Raw genomic sequence first — 23,113 nt, 5'->3', positions numbered from 1 at the left:
AAAACTTCAGGGCTGATTCCTTGTAGGGGACTGATGACCTTAGATGTTCAGTCCCATAGTGCTCAGAGTCATTTGAACCATCTGATCCCCTGTAGTTGTACACAGATTTATATCGGTATACAAAGAGAACTGTCAACAGCCGTCTTGTTGAACATAAGAGGAATTGCCGCCTGGGTCTCAAGGATAAATCGGCCCTAGCAGAGCATGTTTACCAGGAAAGTAATCGTAAACAAAATTCAGCGAGACCAGCGTCATATCTAAAACTTCCCATTATTATGCACACATGTATAGAGAGGCTTTCGAGATTGATACACACCCTAATAATTTTAACAGGAAAGAGGAAGGTGCTACATTGTATAAAATCCGGATGTCAGCGTTGCACCGGAAGCGTGACGATCGATTACTTTCAATCGAGAATGTTTCATTACCAGAGACAGTCTCACAGCCGACGCCACGAGATGGACAGTTGCGCCCTCTGCACTGCCTGTATAATCAGCGCTTCCTCGAATTCTCTTTGCAGCTGGCCGTTTTAACTCGGAGGATGTCTCCCGCAGTTTGAGACGAAACATCAGGATGGAGTTTTATACATCGACCACAGCCTCTCAGCCCGGAAGTTTCAAGTGAAGAATATCAGTGGATGTTATAACATTTCGTTCGCTAGTACTTCTTCATGAATAAGTTCTCGATAATGTCACTGAATCTGTGTGATTCGGCTGTATTAACACGTACGCTATGTGATCAAAAGTATCCGGACAGCTGGCTTACAAGTTCGTGGCGCCCTCCATCGGTAATCCTAGAATTCAATATGTCATTGATCCACCCTTAGCCTTGATGACAGCATCCACTCTCGCAGGCGTGGGTTCAATCAGGTGCTGGAAGGTTTCTTGAGGAATGGCACCTCATTTTTCACGGAGTGGTGCACTGAGGGAGGTATCGATGTCGGTCGATGAGGTCTGGCACGAAGCCGGTTTTCCAAAACATCTCAAAGGTGTACTATGGGATTCAGGTCAGGACTCTGTGCAGGCCAGTCCATTACAGAGATATTATTGTCGTGTAACCACTCCGCCGCAGGCCGTGCATTATGAACAAGTGATCGATCGTGTTAAAAGATGCAATCGCCATCCCCAAATTGCTCTTCAACAGTGGGAAGCAAGAAGGTGCTTAAAACATCAAAGTAGGCCTGTGATGTGATAGTGCCACGCAAAACAACAAGGGTTGCAACCCCCTCCGTGAAAAACACAACCACACCATGACACCACCGCCTCCGAATTTTACTGTTCGCATTACACACGCTGGCAGATGACGTTCACTGGCCATTCGCCATACCCACACCCTGCCATCGGATCGCCACATTGTGTACCGTGATTTGTCACTCCACACAACGTTTCTCCACTGTTCAATCGTTCAATATTTACGCCCCTTACACCAAGCGAGGCGTCGTTTGGCATTTAACGGCATGATGTGCGGCTTATGAGCAGCCGCTCGACCATTAAATCCAAGTTTTCTCACCTCCCGCCTAACTGTCATAGTACTTAGAGTGGATCCTGATGCTGTTTGGAATTCCTGCGTGATGACTTGGATAGATGTCTGCCTATTACATATTAAGACCCTCTTCAACTGTTGGCGGTCTCTGTCAGACAACAGACGAGGACGGCCTGTACGCTATTCTGCTGTACGTGTCCCTTCACGATTCCAGTTCACTATCACAACGGAAACAATGGACGTAGGAATGTCTATTAGTGCGGAAATCTCGCGTACAGACGTATGACACAAGTGACACCCAATTATCTGACCACGTTCGAAGTCCGTTAGTTCCGCGGAACGTCCCAGTCTGCTCTCTCACGATGTCTAATCACTACTGAGGTCGCTGATATGGGGTAGCTGGCAGTAGGTAACGGAGCACGAGGGTCCGTTGGGCTTTTACTGTTCCAGGTCGTCCAGATCGTTGTTTTTGTACATTTGCAACATAGCCTTGAATCTCGTTTCCCCTTTGGCGTTGAACTCCATTAACGTTTTCGTACTTAATGTACCATTTCAAAACTGACTGCCGTTCATAGAATGTTAGCCCTACACCTCCCGTGTTTACTCACGTAATTGAAAATAAACAAAACAACGCTCATTTGACGACTGTCATGTACCAAAACAACGTTTATGTGGCGACTATCACGTACCAATCCAAAGCTAAAAGCCTTTGTGGTGTCTGCCAGAACGTAAAATCTAAATTCCGTCCACATACCGTGGCGGTCCCGCGCTACCAGCCCACCGCCGTGTCATCTGCCAGATGCGTTCCTGGATGCGGTATTGAGGGGCGTGTGGTTAGCACACCGCTCTCCCGACCGTTGTCAGTTTTCGTGATCCAGAACCGCTACTGTTCGGTCTAGTAGCTGCTAAGTTGGCATCACGAGGCTGAGTGTACCGCGTTCCAGTCCTCTCACGAAAGGAGAAATCCATGTCAGTACCGCGTGTCGAATCCGGATCCTCTGCAACGCAGTCAGCCGCGCTGACCTTTCCGCTATAGAGGCGGACTGCTGCCAGAACAATAAACTGTTAGAAACGAGACGTTTCCGTCAATTAATTAAAAAGTTATGGACAGTTCAACAGTGTAGCGGAGACTGGGGTACATTTAAGCGAGATCATTTTCAGTGTTTTAAAGTTTTTTAAATTTAAAATTTTTAACTCAACATTACATTCAAGAGTGCAAAAGAATTTTATATAGTCTCAAGTCGCGTGCGTGAACGAGCTCTACGTATCATAGAACAGAATGATTAGGAAACAAAATACATTACTAAAATTATCAAAATACGTGTTATTGGTAGTAAACAATATTACAGACTTGCTTACACCAGTTAACAACTTAAAATATACAGAAATTTTACCGTCAGTAAAAAAAATTTCTGGCCACATTCCACCTGTTAGTATAGTATGACATACATATAAGTTTGATTGTTAATTAAAGGCATGTTCATCATATTCATTGTCCGAATTGCAATTAATCGACACAAAAATGTGTTTCCTGTGGCACAGTCGTCGCGAGCCCACCTTTTACATCAAAGGCACGGGACCCATTCTTGACTTCTTTGTGACTAATTGTATCGTTTCAAGTAGTAAATACAAATACAGTTTTCATCCTCTTCGTTAGACTGCTACGGATTATAACGGGAAGAATGAAGAACTGGATGGGTCACTCGCTGAGATGTTAGTTTTGGAAGGACTAGTTTGTGAGAGGAGATTGAGAGGAAGGAGGAGATACAAAATGATAGACGGCGTAAAAGGGAACGGAAATTAGGTGGACCTGAAGAGCATGGCAGAAGACAGAAGAGACTGGAGAGAGTTGCCACGTGAAAACCTACCTTTAGGCAGAAATCTTATGTATTTGAAGGAGACCTATCCTTGTTTTCTGTGTTCTTGCTTGTAGTAATAGCTTGCCCTTATCAGCCCTTGCTCTCATAGAAATATTTTTTTCTGCGTGAGATTCGTAAGGTTCAGATATTCTTTTTTAGTAACTTCGATTTTCTATTCTCCTGTGTCTTTTTTTTTAGATTGCTTTTGCAACTGCTATTGCCGTTAGAGTTCCTTGACTGGGGTATCAGTTAAGATGGAAATGCAAAATAGTGCGTACACGTGTCCCAAAAGAACTGCGTAAACTTGCGCCATCGTCATATTTGAATTAGTTTCGAAAGAAGAATAGTAACTTTCAGGCTTTGAAATCATAGAAATGTACTTTGTAAAGTAGAACAATCTCCTGTAAACAAACATATATTTATCTATTGTCGATTCCAAATCATATGCTCCCAAGGAACTAGATGTTTGAGTAACAAAATTTACTCACCTAGTGCAAAAATTCAAACATGTTCTTCGCGCTAAGACGCTCACTCAGCTAGTGCTTTGAAGTTTGTTGAAAGCCCCCGGTACTAATATTCCACTATCGGTAGTGCTCCAGCAAGAATGGTTCCCGAGAAAATTGCTCTGTTTAAACGTACCCCTTCCCTTCCGTAAACGTACCCCGGTCTCCTCTACACATTTTTTCGGGCCCCTCTGTATATTCCACTGTTATTCCACTGTTAGTACGATGCAGGGCGACGTTTATGAATGTGCCCCTCATTTCCCAAAGTAGGCACGGGACGTGCCTCCTGTTTTCCCTGTCTGTCACCTCTTTCTTCCCTAAGGCATTCGTAAACTGTAGTATGCTGTGCTTAAGCAAGGGAACATGATACGAATTTTACAAGAAAGCGAACATACTTCCGTTTTCGTCTATGCTCTTCAGGTGTGCATTGGTTTTCAACATTGACGGAGTTGAACATAACTTACCGTCAGCTAGATTCCCTCAACAGTCGTGCTGTTTTCGTATCCAACATTAGTGTCGACGGTAGAACCTCGGCGCAAGAGTTAAGACGCGGATTTTCTGCTGTCCTGTCCTGCTGTGTTTGCGGACGGCCGGGGTGAGGGCACCAGGGGAACCCCCGCGTGGCCAGCCCCCGCTCCCTCCTGCCCATCCTCGCTGCGTCATTTCCGGGGGAAATGGCGCGGCCGATCGCAGGAGCGTAGATTGAGCCGTTACGGCAAAGTGGCCGGCGCTCGCTCCAGTAATGAACACAATTATTGCCACGAAATATGCTCGCCGAGAAAAGAACTCGCATATACACAATGAACCAACTCCGAGATAACGTTTCAACTCCAGTTTAATGCAGATTGCACAGTCTCATCTTCTTGCTGGCTTACGGCCTAAAGTTTAGTTAAACTGTTCTCCGAGCTGAGAAGCCTGTACGGCACTGGGACAGCCATTAGACAACGTGGCCCCTGTTTTTCTTTACACAGCGACGTTTTGCTCGTGTTGCGTTCGGGCTATGAAATCCGGATGAACTTGCACACACAACAGCAGAAAATTGAAGTGCCCCTCTCTACTACCAGTAAACTTCTCTGGAATTTTATTTTATTTTTATAAGTGTGGTTTCTGTTCTTTTGGACATATCCAAAACCAGGATTTCCAGCTTATCACGAGCGGCCGCCTTGAACACTTTGGCTGTCCGAGAACGCTTCCCGAACAACCCAAATATCCAAATGTCGCACACTCCTTACACAGTGTCCGCTGTCCATTATCCTCATTGCTCGCAGCCTCACATGATTCCTGCAGGAAGTCGAAGAGTACACTTGCGCTGAAGGTGTCATTATTTGCCGTCAAGGCGCATATATTCACAGTGAGGTGTCAGTGCTTTAAGACGGGAAGTGTGCTTGGGTAGCCGAAGTTGGTGGGGCGACCACACGCGATAAGAGGGAAACCGGTCTGACATACATTTTCACTTGTCGCCAGTGGATTTATTTCAATGGACGATTGTAGCTGATGTCGGAATTTATCGTCCGTCATTTTATTTCTTGTATCTTAATTCGCATCACACTTGCTTGCTTCGTGCATGCTTCCCAAGTTCATAATGTGGCGAAGGCATTCACAAACAGAATCAAACATCGAACTTCCCTAACGACAGTCGTAAAGTTTTCATTAACGTCTCCGAAACAACCAAACTGCCAAAATGAAAGTTAGTGATGGTGTTAGACCTTCTCTACATAATCTGCGTATCCACCCTTCAACGCCTCTTTCTTTTTCTAGCAAGGTTTCCAACTCAAAAATCACCTTGTCATAATTATGGAAATGAATGCCACGCATTGGTTTGTTCAGTGGAGGAAACAGGAAGAAGTCAATGGGTGTGTCATGTCGAGAGAATAAGGAAGGGGAGAGAGAATATCACAGACCATAGAAGCAGCGCATGTGACTGCCATGTGCAGAATGAGCTGGAGCGTTGTTGTGGAGCGAAAATAGCCCCAAGGACAGCTTTCCGCAACGCTTCGTGTTGACATCCTGCCGTAATCTCGTCAGGAGATTTTGGAAGTACACTCCTGTGACGGTTTGCTCCATACAAGCATCATATGTGTGGATAATTCCACATGTTTTGTCTTCGTGCTTTCCCCCTCTGTTTCGGGGTCAACTGACACAACCAGTACACGTCCGTGCTGCACACACATTTTATCTGTATCGGCTTGACACAGGTGCAACATTTCCTCTGCTGTCGCGGTTCGGCGCACTGTTTGAATGGTCCGAGCAGTCGTGGAACAAAGCGAGCGGTGACCTTTCAAAGAGTCGTGTGTGATGTTTAAAGCCGATCAGTGATTGATTTTGCCCTTTTCCATCGTCAGCTCGAGTGTGATACGCCGGTCTCAGAACACCAGGGTCTCTATCTGTCTAGTTTTCCCCGCTTCTTCACAGACGGCCTGGCTTTTCATTCCTCGGCATTCGGACTTGTCTGGCGACAGTGGAAGCGTATGCAGCGCCCAACCAATGTCATATGGTGGTGCACCGTTGCCGCACGTATCCGCCAACATAGAAGGGATTGTTGGAGCGCTGTTCCCCTTCAAATGCAGAGAGCGAATTCACGCACGATGGGATGCATCATTTTGTGTTAGCTTTTCTAGCGGCACACTGTGCGAGGGGATTTCAATGCTATACGCGAGCAAGCTTCCACCATCCTTCACAAACTATGAGTGTAGCCTAGTACACAGGGCTCATCTCATGATACCCTACAGAGTGAAGTGATACACTTGGAAGAAATAGGAATTGAGATACAAAACAACAAATTAAGATGGTTCTGAGGAGCGTACGTCAGACCAAACAAAAGAAGACCAAGAAGAAAATGATGTGGAGTCTACGTTCTTTTTACCATACGTGGGAAATGTCTTCTAAAAATTGCAAGAATAATGAAGAAGCGTACAATGGATACGATCTTCCTTCCGCCAGCCAAGAAGGCAGCTCTCCTGGGATCTGTGATGGATGTCCTGCTTTAATGAAAAGGTACACAGGACAAACAAAACGCACTGTAAAAGAACGTTACAGTGAACACCAGCGTACACGCACCTTTAGCAGCCTAATGAATTAGAGGTGTCTTAACATGGTATTTCTATGTATTACGGAAAAGTTAATATACTGGTCACTGCCTCATCCTTATGGAATTCAGTGATCAAGGAAGCTATGGAAATACACACAGCCTCCTCAACCGAGGCTAGGGTTTCCAACTCGACAAATCATGGGAATCCCTCATTTTACGTCTGCTCTCTCAAATGAAATATTCTTTCTTCATGTCATTCATAATTATCAACAGCACGCTTTGCGAGCGCTGTGGATTAGCTGATTCTGTCTCGCTTTGTTTTGCTCTTACCGCATCATGTTTAATCTGTGACTAACGCTCTTTTTATCAAAAGTGTTATCTCTGACGCTCTCACATTTAGTCCACAATGCGTAAAGTGATTTAAAAATGAGCAAGCGACTCACTTTGGGAATGGCTGAAAGGATGTCAGCCGAAATATCGGAACATCATTTAAAAATATCCCGAAAGCACGCCCAAAAATGATGGAATATTCGTTCCGTCGGGAAAACTTCGAGAAACACAAATAAAAATTGTATTACCTTACTTTATTTTTTGCAGGAGAGAATTGAAACTTCACTGCTACCCATCGTATGATCTCCAGAAAGAGAAAACAAGAATTTTATACAGACTTACCGCCAACCCAAGATACTCTACTGTCATGCAATTTTACTATCAGGCACCATTGCTAAGTGCGACCTCAGCTCCTGCGTATTTGAAGCAAGTATCAGTTTTCTACACAAACGACAGGACTGAAATGTTGGAGATGAGTTTCTTAGTGTGATTTCATTTGCTGTATAGGGTTAACGAGACTAAATTTCTCTGGCGTCATAGATCCTTACTATTCTTTCCAACCCACTGTCGTTAGACCTTTTTTTTTTTTTTTTTTTTTTTTTTTTTTTTTTTTTTTTTTGTTTAACTCGTGATGTTAGACTTCTGTATGCTCTACAGAAACCAATATTGTTTATTACGTGGCCCTTTGGACCAATTTCACCTGTTGCTATGCACTGAAGGTGACCACGTAATAGTTGAAATCTAGAGCTGCTGTAATAAAACAATGGATTTCGCTACGATTGCTGTTCTTTCATCCATTATCGAACGTCGTATTTTCCACTTCTTCACCAGTAATTATTCTTCAAGTTGCTTTTACTTTCACAGATTTGTTGTTCTGTCTGCAGTTTTTGTCTTCGTGTCTTCGGCAGTGCAAACAAATTTCAGTTTTCTGTGTTCATCAGGTGACAGGAGTCTTCTGCATGCCCGGATATTGCCTAAATTTATTTTGTAGGATTCGACAGTACTTAAACAGTGCCGCCGGGTTTATTCTCTTTAAAAACAAACGTATGAAGTGAGCCCACTGCGCTGTTTCATCCTGTTCGGGAGATTCTGATTTCACGGTCGGCTAACGCTAGGCTGGCAGAGGTAACAAAATAATTAGATTTTTGTTAACGCAGAAATGAATTCACAAAATTATCGAAATGGTTATTTCGTTCCTGCTGCAAAAGGTCATTTGCAAATAAAAGGTGTAATGAAATAGTAATTCACAACGGTATTTGACATGAATATGCAATACCGTTTATGTGTTATGAAAATGCTGTACAGTCGCATTCATCAAGAATTTCATTTCGACGACCACAGCGAGCCTCGAAATACAAAGGGGTTTTCATGCGTATGGCATTCTCTCATTCACAGTTTATACGCTTTCAAATTTATTTGTCTTACTGAAACCTTTCTTCCTCATTTGCATATGCGATACACATCGAGCGAATCACTGATTTTTCACTTTGTTACTGTCTCCATTCCCCCCCCCCTCCCTCCCTCTCTCTCTCTCTCTCTCTCTCTCCCCCCCCCCCCTCCCTCTCTGTCCCACTCATTCACACACACAACACACACACACACACACACACACACACACACACACACATATATATATATATATATATATATATATATATATATATATATGCACACACACAAGCGATTGTTGATAGACACACTATGTTTATACTGCTTTGATGCAATAGAATGGCTACGACATTAAGATCCCTCAGTACCTCACTAAATCATTTGACAATTTCCTCTGTTTACAGAGCAGCTGCTACAACCGGGAGCATTACTCTAAAAATGGCCCACTTTTGCACCATCGACAGCTCTCAGTAACCTTGTTCTAGGAAACTAACCATACAGATGGCACTGATAAGAAGTTAACATTACAGCACACAAAGTTTTTTTACTTCCGGTCTCAACGTGGCTACATGCAAGGTCCCTTCGATTACCGAAGAAATACAGAACGTGTTATTGCTAAACGTGCTTCAAACTTTGAAACGTGGCAGTAACTTTATAACATGGTGAAAGAATCCAAACGTAATCCAGTGTTTGTGTAAAGGTATATTCCATATTTTTACGGTGTTGTTCGAATCTTTTGAAATATTGCGAAGTTGATGCTGTTCAAAATAGTTCAAATGACTCTGAGCACTATGGCACTTAACATCTGAGGTCATCAGTCCCCTAGAACTTGGAACTACTTAAACCTACCTAACCTAAGGACATCACACACATCCATGCCCGAGGCAGGATTCGAACCTGCGACCGTAGCAGTCGCGCGGTTCCGGACTGAAGAGCCTAGAACCGCTCGACCACCACGGTCGGCGTTGATACCGTGCCAGGTACATAATTGAAGATCAAATCATTCCATTATAGCGGCGCAAACGATCTTGCTTTCTCTGAACATTTCTCGATGCGGCTACACTTTCTTGTTAAACGAGTTGCTGTTGTGCAAAACATCGCAATGTCATAAGCAGGCCAGTTTGTGTGAAGGTGACCGAACTCCGATAGCAATATGTATACGGATGAAACTGATAGTCCTTAGGAAACTCTTCCACTAGAGCAAAACATTTGCATAGTTGTGGAGGAAAAACGTTAATTATTTTTATCAGCGCTAATATCATACTGGTACGAAGAGCACCGTGCCTATGGTTACTGTAACGTCGAGTGCTATGTTAACTGAATAGTCATTCAGACCAAGGCACAGAAAAAAGTGCACTCGACCAATACTACGGCGCCACAGTCACACCAGTAGTACCGCTAATAAATACTCACAGAGCTTCGGTTGGAACGAAGCTATTGTTCATACTGAAACTTCCCACTCCCATTAATTATTTTCAGCTGATCAACAGTTGTAAAAGCATAGTGTTTATTGTGTTGCACAGATTCAATGAAGCCGCCACAAAACTAAGCTGAAACAGTGTGTTATTTAAACGATCGTAGCCTGGAGCTACTATTATAAATACTCCTGTCCCTGTTTCTTACAGTGAACCTCTATTTTTTCAGCACTGGTTGGACCCTGCCAAGAAGATTGCCAAGCAGCTGAAAGGTAAGACGGCGGTATGGATATGAAAGGAACAGTTATATCTGTAAGTTTAAACGTAGTGCGTAAAGAAAAATGTATATATTATGTGACTATTCAAACAGCTCTACCAATAAACTTGGTGGTGTAGGTGTCTTTGCAGCTTTACCCCAGCTCTCTAACTTATTTTAGAACTAATCAACATATATACTGTACAATTCCCAGACGTCTGACGCTTCCCAGTTGATGATCACAGCATCGCTCGGAAGAACAAAAAAGAAAACAATGGATATGCTTGATAATGATTAATTTCACTTTCACAGAAGTGTTACTCACATATTCAGAAAGCGGAGCTGGTAGTATACGTGTTAATTGGAGAAAGAATTTAAAAAATCACATCCTCAGTACTGCCATAGCTTTATATAAGTATTAGAATAATAAGTTCCTATGCTCAAGAAAATTTGGGTCACAGAAGTAATTCATAATCTTCTTACTCTGTAGTGATTGATCCGAGGATTGATAGCCAGCAATTACGTTGGTGGCAGATCTCCACTTTTAACGTATCTTCGATTTCCTCTTCATTTCTTCATAGATCTTCCATGTCACCCCGAAGACAGGTTATGGGAAATATTTTTCTGATTTCAAGGCTCGTGCTTTATGAGGGTCTGCTTCTTTCTGAAAGCAGTTTTTGAGTAATTCCACTTCTCACTTCTCTTTTGTCCCGTCCATCCATTGTGATCTTACTTCGTAAACAGGTGAATGAGTCCTGATGGTCCAATATCTCCTTACCTTCGTTAATTGTGACTGGTTTTATCTTGTACATAACATGACACTATTTTGAACATTTTTATTTTGTTTTATACACTTCCCCCATAACCTCCTCCGTTTTACCTATATCGCTTTAGTATCTTCCTCTCGTGCACTAACCTCTTCACCTACACCCAAAGTCCTCAGCCATTTGTTGGATGCGTTCCAATCTCTATCTTCCCTATACTTTTTTACGCTCTATAGCCCCCTCTTGTACCACGGAATTAGCCCTGGTGTCAATATGTCTTAACATTCTGTCTCTTTTATTTCTCGCTAGTGTTTTAAACATATTTAATTCCCCCCAAATTCTGCGGGGAACTTTCTCATTTCCTGCTTCTGTAGCAGCACGTGTCAAACTCTTTGCTTCTCTCCTTTTCCGACTTACCCGCAATCCATAATTGGCTTGCGTACAATGCTGTGCTCCATATGTAACTTCTCAGAGATTTCATGTTGTAATTAAGTTCAATGTTTGACGCTAGTAGACTTCTTTTGGTCGGTGAAGTGAACCTATTGGAACTTGTACCAAAGAATTCATCGAGCGGACACGCCTTTGCAGCTAACAACTTTGACTTTGTGTTTAAGTCACCCGGTTCGATTCCCGGCGGGGTCAGGGATTTTCCCTGCCTCGTGATGACTGGGTGATGAGTGCTGTCCTTAGGTTAGTTAGATTTAAGTAGTTCTAAGTTCTAGGGGACTGATGACCATAGATGTTAAGTCCCATAATGCTCAGAGCCATTTAAGTCATCCGGTAACACAGGGATCACTATGACACTATAAGCACATCACATGGACCAACAGAAATATTATTTCCCACTTATTTTTGTAGCCACTGTTAGGGTTTCTTGCATCATCTGTTGTTGTCCCTTCCTAGTACCTTCGGGGTCAGTATGAGACGATGAGGACAGTGGAATATCATATCATCCTTGTTGTCAAAGCTACTATTTTTTTCAAAGTAGCTGACTTCCTCTCTCTGAATCAATTTATCCAAGTATTTTTATGTTCAGTTACATTTCTATGACACATTACAAGTTGTAATTTTTTGTGCACTGTGCACCACTGGGTTCAATATGACGCCAGTCCAAATTTCTTTTTGTTTCTTGAACGTAATATTTATGAAAATAGAATCATTGTTATTCCGCTGAACAACTGTAACCTATCTTTCTATGTTAGTTCTGGCGGTATATCCGGTGTAAATTAGTTGAGATCTGCTGAGACAAAAAGATCTTGACATTAGAAGGATTGAACAGCAATCGAACAAATGATTTACACTCGTCACAATGTGACCAATTGGCATTTAAAGCAGGACTCTGTCTTCAGGCCACAAGTGGCCCATCGGGACCATCCGACCGCCGCGTCATCCTCAGCTGAGAATGCGGATAGGAGGGGCGTGTGGTCAGCACACCGCTCTCCCGGTCGTGATGATGGTCTTTGACCGGAGCCGCTACTATTCGGTCGAGTAGCTCCTCAAGTGGCATCACGAGGCTGAGTGCACCCCGAAAAGTGGCAACAGCGCGTGGTGGCCCAAATGGTCCCCCATCCAAGTGCCGGCCACGCCAATTAGCTTTTAAAAAGGTTTAAATTCCCTGCATCTGATGTCGCTTTCATTATATATGTTTCCTTGTTACTTACTGAATGTGCTGTTACATGCGGCCAGAGGGATTTAAGCAGTTTTTCTTCTCGCGATCCATACTTGCATGGAACGACAAGAAACCTAAGTAAGTCGTACAATGGAAAGTACCCTTTATCATTTCGCATTGATTCGCTTAAACGTACATTGTTAGACTATATCTGTCGACTTCAAGATATTTGTCGATGGCCGTCTGGGGTGCTTCTGTTACGAGACCGACCGCAGCGCAGAGTACCGTCCACAAGCGGACACGCGGCGCGGCGCTGGCTACGCCCCTGGACGCTGCAGTTCCGAGGTGCCCCTCGCTGTACGAAGCGCACGTAATTGCTGCTCTCGGGTCGAGGCGCCTCCGCCCGCCGCCATCCATTTGGCTAAGTGCTTCCTAAATCCTCCAGCCCACGACCGCTCCTCCAGACTCCCTAATTGTGGTCATCGGCACCGCACAACTACGCAAATTAACAAAACATTTATTACCGAGGCGTCCCTCGTTAGCGATAGGGACAGTTAACTGCTCTCTTTTCCATTCCTCTAAAGTTATCGTCCACACACGCTAAATAAGAGCATCGGACAAAATATAAGCAGCCCCATCACAAAAAAACAAAAAAATGTAGTTAGTTTGGAGTGCTGTAGATGGTGTGTGTAGAACTGGTAGCCGGCAATCTTGCGGCCCTCTGACGCTGACGGAAGATAAGACGGTGCTGTGGCTTCTGTGGCAGCCAGTTGTGTGGAATCAGCGGGGAAAGATTTGTTGACGTAGAACGTGATAGAATGTCAGAAACGAGCTATCTTAATTGAACGTGCCACACCGTAAAGGAAACTGCCCGACTTGTTAACTCGTAGAAGGAAATATGTGTCCGGGGGCCACGCATGCATTTTTAGTTTGTTGGACAGACAATACTGTTGGTGCTATTGGTAGGAATACCTCTGTATCTTTGTCAGTCTTGTTGTGTGAGTCATAGTTGATGGTGATGGTTACACGTGAAGTAATAGCTGTGGTCTCAAAATCATGGTCAAAAATATATCTCCAGTAACGCATGTTTTGTTGTGTCTATTAGTGTGTCTATTAGACACGTATTTCCAAAAGCGATACTTTTATTTCTGGTGAGTAGAACTACTTGCAGCTAACTGGCCTTTCTTTTAGACATTCTTTTCAGCTGAAAGACCTAGGAAGTTCTTAATACGAGTGTATTATACAGGTGGCAAAAATGGAGCGGATTGCATGTACGTCACGATAAAGAAGACCAACAGAGGTATTGGGAGGGGATCAACCAAACTTCGAAGAGAATTGTGATGAGAAACTTGCTAGGAAGCAGGAAGAAGTAGATGGAGAGGAAATGGATGTAGAGGATTTATTTTCTGACTGCTCCGATTGTGATCCTTCGTATTCTCCTGTAAAAGCAGCCTCTAGGTCTTTCACTGATGAACAAGACTCTGTTGCAGGGGTTGACTTTTCCTGCACGGATGACCAACTAAATAACGATATTCCATTTTCTTTTATTTGCCAATTGAAAATGGATATTATTGGGAATCAAAAGAACCAACTATTGCTAGACAAATATCTCGAGATAACATAAACCGGAAAATATCGGATATAACAATGGCTGTTAAAAATATAGGTGATAATCCTAAGATGGCAATATTTGATCTTCGACGTTAGATTATGAACTCTTAGAACTAACTGTGAAATGGACAAACGCTAAACTTGAGCAGTACAGACGCAGGATTGAAATAAATCACCAGAGTAACTACAAATCTACTGATCAGTATGAAATAAAAGAGGAAGTGCAGTCTTTGTCTTGAGCAGAACAACACGTTCACTGCATATAACTCTGTGACCTGTGATACACCTGTACGCATGTATAGTCCCAGAAAAATTTGTGTGAAGTGTGAGTAGATTAACTAACTCAAAATATTTGTGATTTTGAAGCTAATCCCTGACATTAAATTTTTCTTTACATAAATCATGTATTTTTGTAGAGTTCCATTATACGAGTATTCAAGGAGGTAATAAATGCTGAAATCGTTACTTGATTGGTATGTCTAGTGAATCACTGTTCAGTTTGATCATTGTACTTATTGTACATGGTGGCAGCCAGTCAATGAATATTTTAGGGAGTTGGTTTAAAAAATTTATTTCAAAGGCCCAGTCAAATCTTTACAAGTGTTCTCCCCGAGTAACTTACGCCGTGCCTACGTGAAAAAAGTCGCTTGTGTTTCAAAACAGATGCAGCTCTGTCCAGTTAAAGCTGCTGACAAGAGACGCCTTGAGCCTTCTGCTGAACCTGCTAGCGAACTCACGCCATTGGTTTTAGCCAATAGCGTGCGTGGGATGCCGATCACGTGTGTGGACGCAGGAGTGTTCTACGGTGCGGATCACAGTTGCTTCTATCTCTTGTAATCCAGACTTCGAGCAGAACAGATGTCTTCTTGGAAGGCACAGCCTCTGGCTCTGCTTTTCACTACCGGCCACGAACGTAAGTTAACATGAACCGCTTCCCCTTCCTTTGCCCATTTCAATTAATTGCTCGACCTCCTAGACTGGCCTAAACCAGGTAACTTCCGACTCTAGGCGCGCCCCTTATACACCGCACATTGACATACACCCTCTTTATTGTACCTAATTTCCAGTTTTGTTATTTAACGGCAACCCTGGACACCCACTCTCAAATCCTGACCGCTCGACCTGCTTCACACTGCCGCCGCGAGACATATGCAACAACCACCTCCCCCCTTTCCCAAACCCCGTATACATTTACAGTTGGTGACCAGAAGTGGGATCATATACATTTACAGTATATTAATCTTTCTCTTTGCCAAAAAAGCAATCTTTTTTTTTTTTACCTTGTCTGTCAAATAAGTATTTCCTGTTAAGTAATAAAAATCGTTCTTACTGTCAAGGGTTCGTGTATGAACGTAAAATGTCCAGTGTGTGTACAAGGAATGGTGACCAATCGCAGAAACGCAGCATGGTTGCAGAACAATAATTCTAAGTATATCCCACATGACAGAGACTGGAGACAAGTATCACGCTTTGTCAATAAGAGGAACTGCTGTTGCCGGTGAATGTAGGTCGATATCAACCAATTGTAGACCGAATATTGAGATATACACTCCTGGAAATTGAAATAAGAACACCGTGAATTCATTGTCCCAGGAAGGGGAAACTTTATTGACACATTCCTGGGGTCAGATAATACATCACATGATCACACTGACAGAACCACAGGCACATAGACACAGGCAACAGAGCATGCACAATGTCGGCACTAGTACAGTGTATATCCACCTTTCGCAGCAATGCAGGCTGCTATTCTCCCATGGAGACGATCGTAGAGATGCTGGATGTAGTCCTGTGGAACGGCTTGCCATGCCATTTCCACCTGGCGCCTCAGTTGGACCAGCGTTCGTGCTGGACGTGCAGACCGCGTGAGACGACGCTTCATCCAGTCCCAAACATGCTCAATGGGGGACAGATCCGGAGATCTTGCTGGCCAGGGTAGTTGACTTACACCTTCTAGAGCACGTTGGGTGGCACGGGATACATGCGGACGTGCATTGTCCTGTTGGAACTGCAAGTTTTCTTGCCGGTCTAGGAATGGTAGAACGATGGGTTCGATGACGGTTTGGATGTACCGTGCACTATTCAGTGTCCCCTCGACGATCACCAGAGGTGTACGGGCAGTGTAGGAGATCGCTCCCCACACCATGATGCCGGGTGTTGGCCCTGTGTGCCTCGGTCGTATGCAGTCCTGATTGTGGCGCTCACCTGCACGGCGCCAAACACGCATACCACCATGATTGGCACCAAGGCAGAAGCGACTCTCATCGCTGAAGACGACACGTCTCCATTCGTCCCTCCATTCACGCCTGTCGCGACACCACTGGAGGTGGGCTGCACGATGTTGGGGCGTGAGCGGAAGACGGCCTAACGGTGTGCGGGACCGTAGCCCAGCTTCATGGAGACGGTTGCGAATGGTCCTCGCCGATACCCCAGGAGCAACAGTGTCCCTAATTTGCTGGGAAGTGGCGGTGCGGTCCCCTACGGCACTGCGTAGGACCCTACGGTCTTGGCGTGCATCCGTGCGTCACTGCGGTCCGGTCCCAGGTCGACGGGCACGTGCATCTTCCGCCGACCACTGGCGACAACATCGATGTACTGTGGAGACCTCACGCCCCACGTGTTGAGCAATTCGGCGGTACATCCACCCGGCCTCCCGCATGCCCACTATACGCCCTCGCTCAAAGACCGTCAACTGCACATACGGTTCACGTCCACGCTGTCGCGGCATGCTACCAGTGTTAAAGACTGCGATGGAGCTCCGTATGCCACGGCAAACTGGCTGACACTGACGGCGGCGGTGCACAAATGCTGCGCAGCTAGCGCCAATCGACGGCCAACACCGCGGTTCCTGGTGTGTCCGCTGTGCCGTGCGTGTGATCATTGCTTGTACAGCCCTCTCGCAGTGTCCGGAGCAAGTATGGTGGGTCTGACACACCGGTGTCAATGTGTTCTTTTTTCCATTTCCAGGAGTGTAGGAACTGCGTGTAATTGACGTTTGGAGTCGAGTACATCGCAAAGACCGTTACCGCCTGTCTTGAATGGGCCAAATTAGGCGCAAACTTGACGGTAGTCATCTTGTACCGTACTACATGGTCCGACGAGCAGTTATTTTGTCTCTTTTCATATGATGCAAGGCGTCGTTACATGAAACGTTTAACCCGCAATGTGTGAAGAGGGTTTGCTTCGTATCGGAGTAGGTTCTGGTATGTTTTTCCTTGCCGTGACTTGGGCACACTCATTCACGTTACTGCGAGTATGAAACAGGATGTTTATTTCAATATCCTCACTGACCAAGTGCTGCCCTTTCTTCTACATATTGGTGACGAGCGTGCTGTGGATCGTCCTCTGTTCCAAGACAACATTCTTATTCACAGGGCTGTACTCACTCGTGCCTAATTTGCCGAACACTCGGGCACTCAGGCACCTTGACTGTTGGACTATTTGGAGCAATTATAAACAAATAAATTATTAAAAAAACAGTTAAATATATAAAATCGAAAAGTGAAAGATCAATGGCCAGGTTTTCCCGCCGCTTCATGCGTTTCCTCCAGGGGTCCCGAGGAATTACGCAAGGGGCAGTCCGGAACGATGTGTGGCACCATCTGCGCCATTACAGTGCGGTCGCGCTTTTGAGAATTTCACAAATTCTCATCTCTGGAGAGCACCAGTTGTAGTTTGACGAACACTAAGGTACCCTACCGCGCCTCGACTAACTCACTAATCACCCTATCTTAATCCATTTCGGAAATGTCTGTAACTGCGGTGGCGGAAGAAAAATCACAACACCAACGAGTAGTTGGGAACATAAACGGAAATTGGTAGACGTGTATCTGCATATGAGAAATGATGTCTATTTAAATTTCATGCTAGTCGCATAAGAATGGCACTAGGAGAGCCTCTACAAGCTTGTAAATCAGGTTTGCTTTAAATACACGCTGTAACGGTCGTGAGCATTAGTTACCTGTGAGATTAGACGTGGTGGGTTGATGTTAGTCAAGAATACCTTCAAGGCGACGAGGATCCATTATCAGCATCTCACTGAGTTTGATCGAGATCGTGTAAAAGGTCTAGGGGAAGCTGCATGTTCCTTCTGCGATATTGCAGAAAGACTTGGTAGGAATGTAGTCACTGTAAATGATTGCTGGCAGCGGTGGACACGAGAATGTACCGGACTCAGGACGGTCACGAGGCGCTACCGAGAAGGAAGACCTAGGTGTTTGGTGTATGGCTCTGGCTCATCGTACTGCATATGCAGACTTAAGGACAGCTCCGAGATCGCTGCCCTGTAGCGTGCATTCCACTGACCCTAAACCACCGCCGTCTGCGACTTCAGTGGTGTCAAGCAACAGCTTATTGGACGGAAGGGTGGAGGTCTGTTTTGTTTTCTGATAAAAGCTGGTTCTGCCTCGGTGCCAGTGATGGCAGTATGTTGGTTAGGAGGAGGCCAGTTGGGGACCTGCAGTTAACCTGTATGCGTGCTACATATATTGGACTACACCTGGAATTCTGATCTGGGATTTCGTATGACGCCAGGAGCAATGCAGCGGTTATCCCACCCACGCTGATCGCACCATTGTACGTAAGTCTGGTGACTCGTCCTGTTGCGCTGCCATTCATGAACAGCATTCAGGGGTGTTTCCCAAGAGGATAACGCTCGTCCACATACCGTTGCTATAGACCGGCATGCTTTGCTCGTATAGTGCTTCGACACGTTGCCGTGGCCTGCTCGATCACCACATCTGTCTCCAGTTGAGCAAAAATGGGACATCATCGGGCGACAACTCTAGTGTCATCCGCAAACAGCATTAACTATCGGTCACCAACAGGTGCAACAAGCATGGCCCTCCCTCCCACAAACTGACTTCCAGCACTTGGGTAACACAATTCAAGCGCGTCTGCCCGCTTGCATTCAATATTCTGGGGGTTACAACCGATATAAATGTACCAGGATTTCACATTTGCAATGGCTTATCTCGTGATTACATTAATCTCTGACCTCACAATGTTAATCAATTAAATATGTTAACTAAGTAAGTGTATTCCCGAAATTTCTTTAATCTACACTCATTATTTTTTGGTGTTGCGATTTGTTTTTACGTCAGTTTAATATGCTGCATTGTGCAGCAGGAGATGGAAGTGACCTTATTTTATAGTTCTGCGATCAAAACTCTCTAGGACACAATTTTTATTTGTTTCTTAATTATAATTACCAATCAGGGTCGAGTTATGTCATCTTTAGAGCTAAACTAAGATACAGGTGTACAGATGCCACCACTAGCGGCAGCTGGTACGCGGCGCTAGTGTTCATCGCCACTAGCTGACGCCGCTGGTAGCAACTATCCTTTTGAATTTTAGTTTTAGAGCTGAAGATAGGCTAACTAGACCGACATCTGTGATTACAATAAGCTGCAAGATTACTTGACGTTCTTATTTCATTTTTGTTTGTTTGTTTGATCGCGACGAGATAAGACTTTCATGCAGGCTTTGACTGTTCCCTTGTACTAAACATAAACTTGTATGTTGACACTAATTTACATAAAAGTAAAGTAATATTTTATGTAGTGCAAAGACTTAATTATTTTTTAGAAACATCGTGCATTTAGTGAAATAAATATAAATAAAGCTATGTAAATAGGTCATTTCGTTCAGAAACCTGCAGTTACTCGGAAAAAATTTTTATCACAATTTTAAAGCAGTGTGAATTTGAGAGTTAAGACCAAAGAAAAATTGTAGGCTAGACTTTCATATATACAGATTCATACTGTAGTATCAGATCTGATCTCCACACACTGTTATTTTCCTGAATAGTACCGCTATAGTTTCTTAAGACTCAAAGCACTTTCCAACAAGAAACTCATACCTAAGAAATGTTTCACAGTACAATCCGTCCAAATGATATTTCCTCTGAACTGGAAATACCTTAATATTCACTGGATTAAGATACTCGACCTGTTTCCATCTGGGCAGGTAGAGCAGTAAACTTTCAGGTAGAGGATAGCGACATCTAGACTGTGTCTTTTCGTTGAGTTCCAGAAATGGTTGATAAAGGCAAAACTTGGCGACTTTTAGAGCCGCGCATTCTAACGAAAGGCTACAAGGACATGAGGATACTGGGAGTAGCCGGACGTAGTTCTTGGGTCCTCGGCACGTAAGCTACCCCAAATCCACTCCAGATGCTGCATGGTGAAGGCCGTGAAACATGGATTCATGACATGATGGTAGATTAATCAGACACTCACACGTCCATCTCACGTCACTTATAAAGTATCTTAAATCGGAGTGCATAGGTACGATTTTATCTTTACTATTACACTGCGTAACTTCTTGAATGTAGAAATAAAAAGGCAGTGCCAAAAACTATATTTTCTGTTATAGTGTTAAAATATTTTGTTATTTTTTAAAAGTAAAGTTACGGATTGGTCTACCAAGTCATTATCATAACCTATTGCACTGCATTATGCCTTTCTAACTGTTCTGAACCACCGATTACATTTATTGTTGACCCTTCTTTAGTTACGTTTCTGACTTCCCCTTGTGAAACCTACAACTGATAAAAGTATCTGCATTTTCGAAGCCTGGTGTACGCCTTTCTCCTTGCTAGTAACGACTATTTGACACCATACATGATTTCTAGCACTGCCATAGGTTTACGATAATTCAGTATCATTTCCTTCTTTTGCTTGTGATTGTAGGTTTCTGATTAGTATACAATGTTCTCTATTTTCTATACTTTCTATACTGAGTTCAATACAAATTACCTCGAAACGTGGTAGCGCACAACTAAGGAAGATAAAGCTATGGATTCAGTTCAGATTTAGACTTGTACATTACTTACAGTATTCAAGTAGAGCTCACATTACTGCAACATCAGAGCTTCAAATTATTTATCGTCTTCTGTGAACATGAGCTTTACTACTCAAGCCACTCACAATACCGAATTCCGTGCCGTGCTTTTCCGTTCTAAAATCCCTTTGTCATTGTCAAAATCACGTGGGTTATACATAACACCTTTGTTGTACACTCATTTCAATGGATCATAAAATAATTTTGTTTTGGCGCTTCTTGGCAAAAATATATTTTTGGCGTAGAGTTTATTTCATTATGTTTAAGGTCTTTGAAGCTTCCTCTGCTATCGATGATGTCATACGATCCCTGTACAGCTTCTCAGTGTTGTATCAAGGGCTTTCACAAAAATCTGTTTTACCTCTTCAGGAGTCCGTAAAATACGTTTGCTCGGAAAGCGTATTACGAGGTGCATTCAACTTCTAAGGCCTCCGATTTTTTTTCTCCAGACTGGAAAGAGATAGAAACATGCGCATTGTTTTAAAATGAGGCCGCGTTCATTGTCAATACGTCCCAGAGATGGTAGCACCGTACGGCAGATGGAATCTTACCGCCAGCGGCGAGAATGAGAACTGTTTTAAATACTTAAAATGGCGACGTTTTCCTTACTTGAACAGCGTGCAATCATTCGTTTTCTGAATTTGCGTGGTGTGAAACCAATTGAAATTCATCGACAGTTGAAGGAGACATGTGGTGATGGAGTTATGGATGTGTCGAAAGTGCATTCGTGGGTGCGACAGTTTAATGAAGGCAGAACATTGTGTGACAACAAACCGAAACAACCTCGGGCTCGCACAAGCCGGTCTGACGACATGATCGAGAAAGTGGAGAGAATTGTTTTGGGGGATCGCCGAATGACTGTTGAACAGATCGCCTCCAGAGTTGGCATTTCTGTGGGTTCTGTGCACACAATCCTGCATGACGACCTGAAAATGTGAAAAGTGTCATCCAGGTGGGTGCCACGAATGCTGACGGACCACCACATGGCTGCCCGTGTGGCATGTTGCCAAGCAATGTTGACGCGCAGCGACAGCATGAATGGGACTTTCTTTTCGTCGGTTGTGACAATGGATGAGATGTGGATGCCATTTTTCAATCCAGAAACAAAGCGCCAGTCAGCTCGATGGAAGCACGCAGATTCACCGCCACCAAAAAAAATTTCGGGTAACCGCCAGTGCTGAAAAAATGATGGTGTCCTTGTTCTGGGACAGCGAGGGCATAATCCTTACCCACTGAGTTCCAAAAGGCACTACGGTAGCAGGTGAATCCTACGAAAATGTTTTGAAGAACAAATTCCTTCCTGCACTGCAACAAAAACGTCCGGGAAAGGCTGCGCGTGTGCTGTTTCACCATGACAACGCAGCCGCACATCGAGCTAACGTTACGCAACAGTTTCTTCGTGATAACAACTTTGAAGTGATTCCTCATGCTCCCTACTCACCTGACCTGGCTCCTAGTGACTTTTGGCTTTTTCCAACAATGAAAGACACTCTCCGTGGCCACACATTCACCAGCCGTGCTGCTATTGCCTCAGCGACTTTCCAGTGGTCAAAACAGACTCCTAAAGAAGCCTTCGCCGCTGCCATGGAATCATGGCGTCAGCGTTGTGAAAAATGTGTACGTCTGCAGGGCGATTACGTCGAGAAGTAACGCCAGTTTCATCGATTTCGGATGAGTACTTAATTAGAAAAAAAATCGGAGGCCTTAGAACTTGAATGCACCTCGTATTTCACTTCATCGTCTAGCATTATACGGCGTGTTGTCGTTTCGGTCTTTAGTCTGTGGAGTGGTTTGATGCAGCTCTCCACGCTAGTCTACTCTGAGCAGCCCTCTTTATCTCGGCATAGCTACTGCAGCCTACATCCATTTGCACATTCTGAATGTACTCAAGCCTTGGTTTTCCTCTACGATTTTGCGTCATTCCCCCCTCACCCAATCCCCATACTTCCTTCATTTATCTAACTGATTATTCCTTGACGCCTCAGGATGTATTTTATCAAAAAATGTATCCTTTTAGTGAAGTT

The 23,113-nt window shown here is 44.0% G+C and overlaps 1 protein-coding gene across 1 annotated transcript in view; it reads left to right on the top strand.

Moving 5' to 3' along the window:
* LOC126484914 (band 4.1-like protein 4) overlaps window positions 1–23,113 on the top strand; it is a 583,005-nt gene that overhangs the window by 41,141 nt on the left and 518,751 nt on the right. Inside the window, exon 3 of the mRNA XM_050108514.1 lies at window positions 10,236–10,278. Within this exon, the coding sequence (XP_049964471.1) occupies window positions 10,236–10,278 (43 nt within the window). The remainder of the gene's footprint in view (window positions 1–10,235; window positions 10,279–23,113) is intronic.

This window comes from Schistocerca serialis, chromosome 6, assembly GCF_023864345.2.
Source record: "Schistocerca serialis cubense isolate TAMUIC-IGC-003099 chromosome 6, iqSchSeri2.2, whole genome shotgun sequence".
NCBI classification, from domain to species: domain Eukaryota; kingdom Metazoa; phylum Arthropoda; class Insecta; order Orthoptera; family Acrididae; genus Schistocerca; species Schistocerca serialis.
Note: the sequence above shows the minus strand (reverse complement) of the source record. Positions and strands in the feature narration are given on the sequence as shown.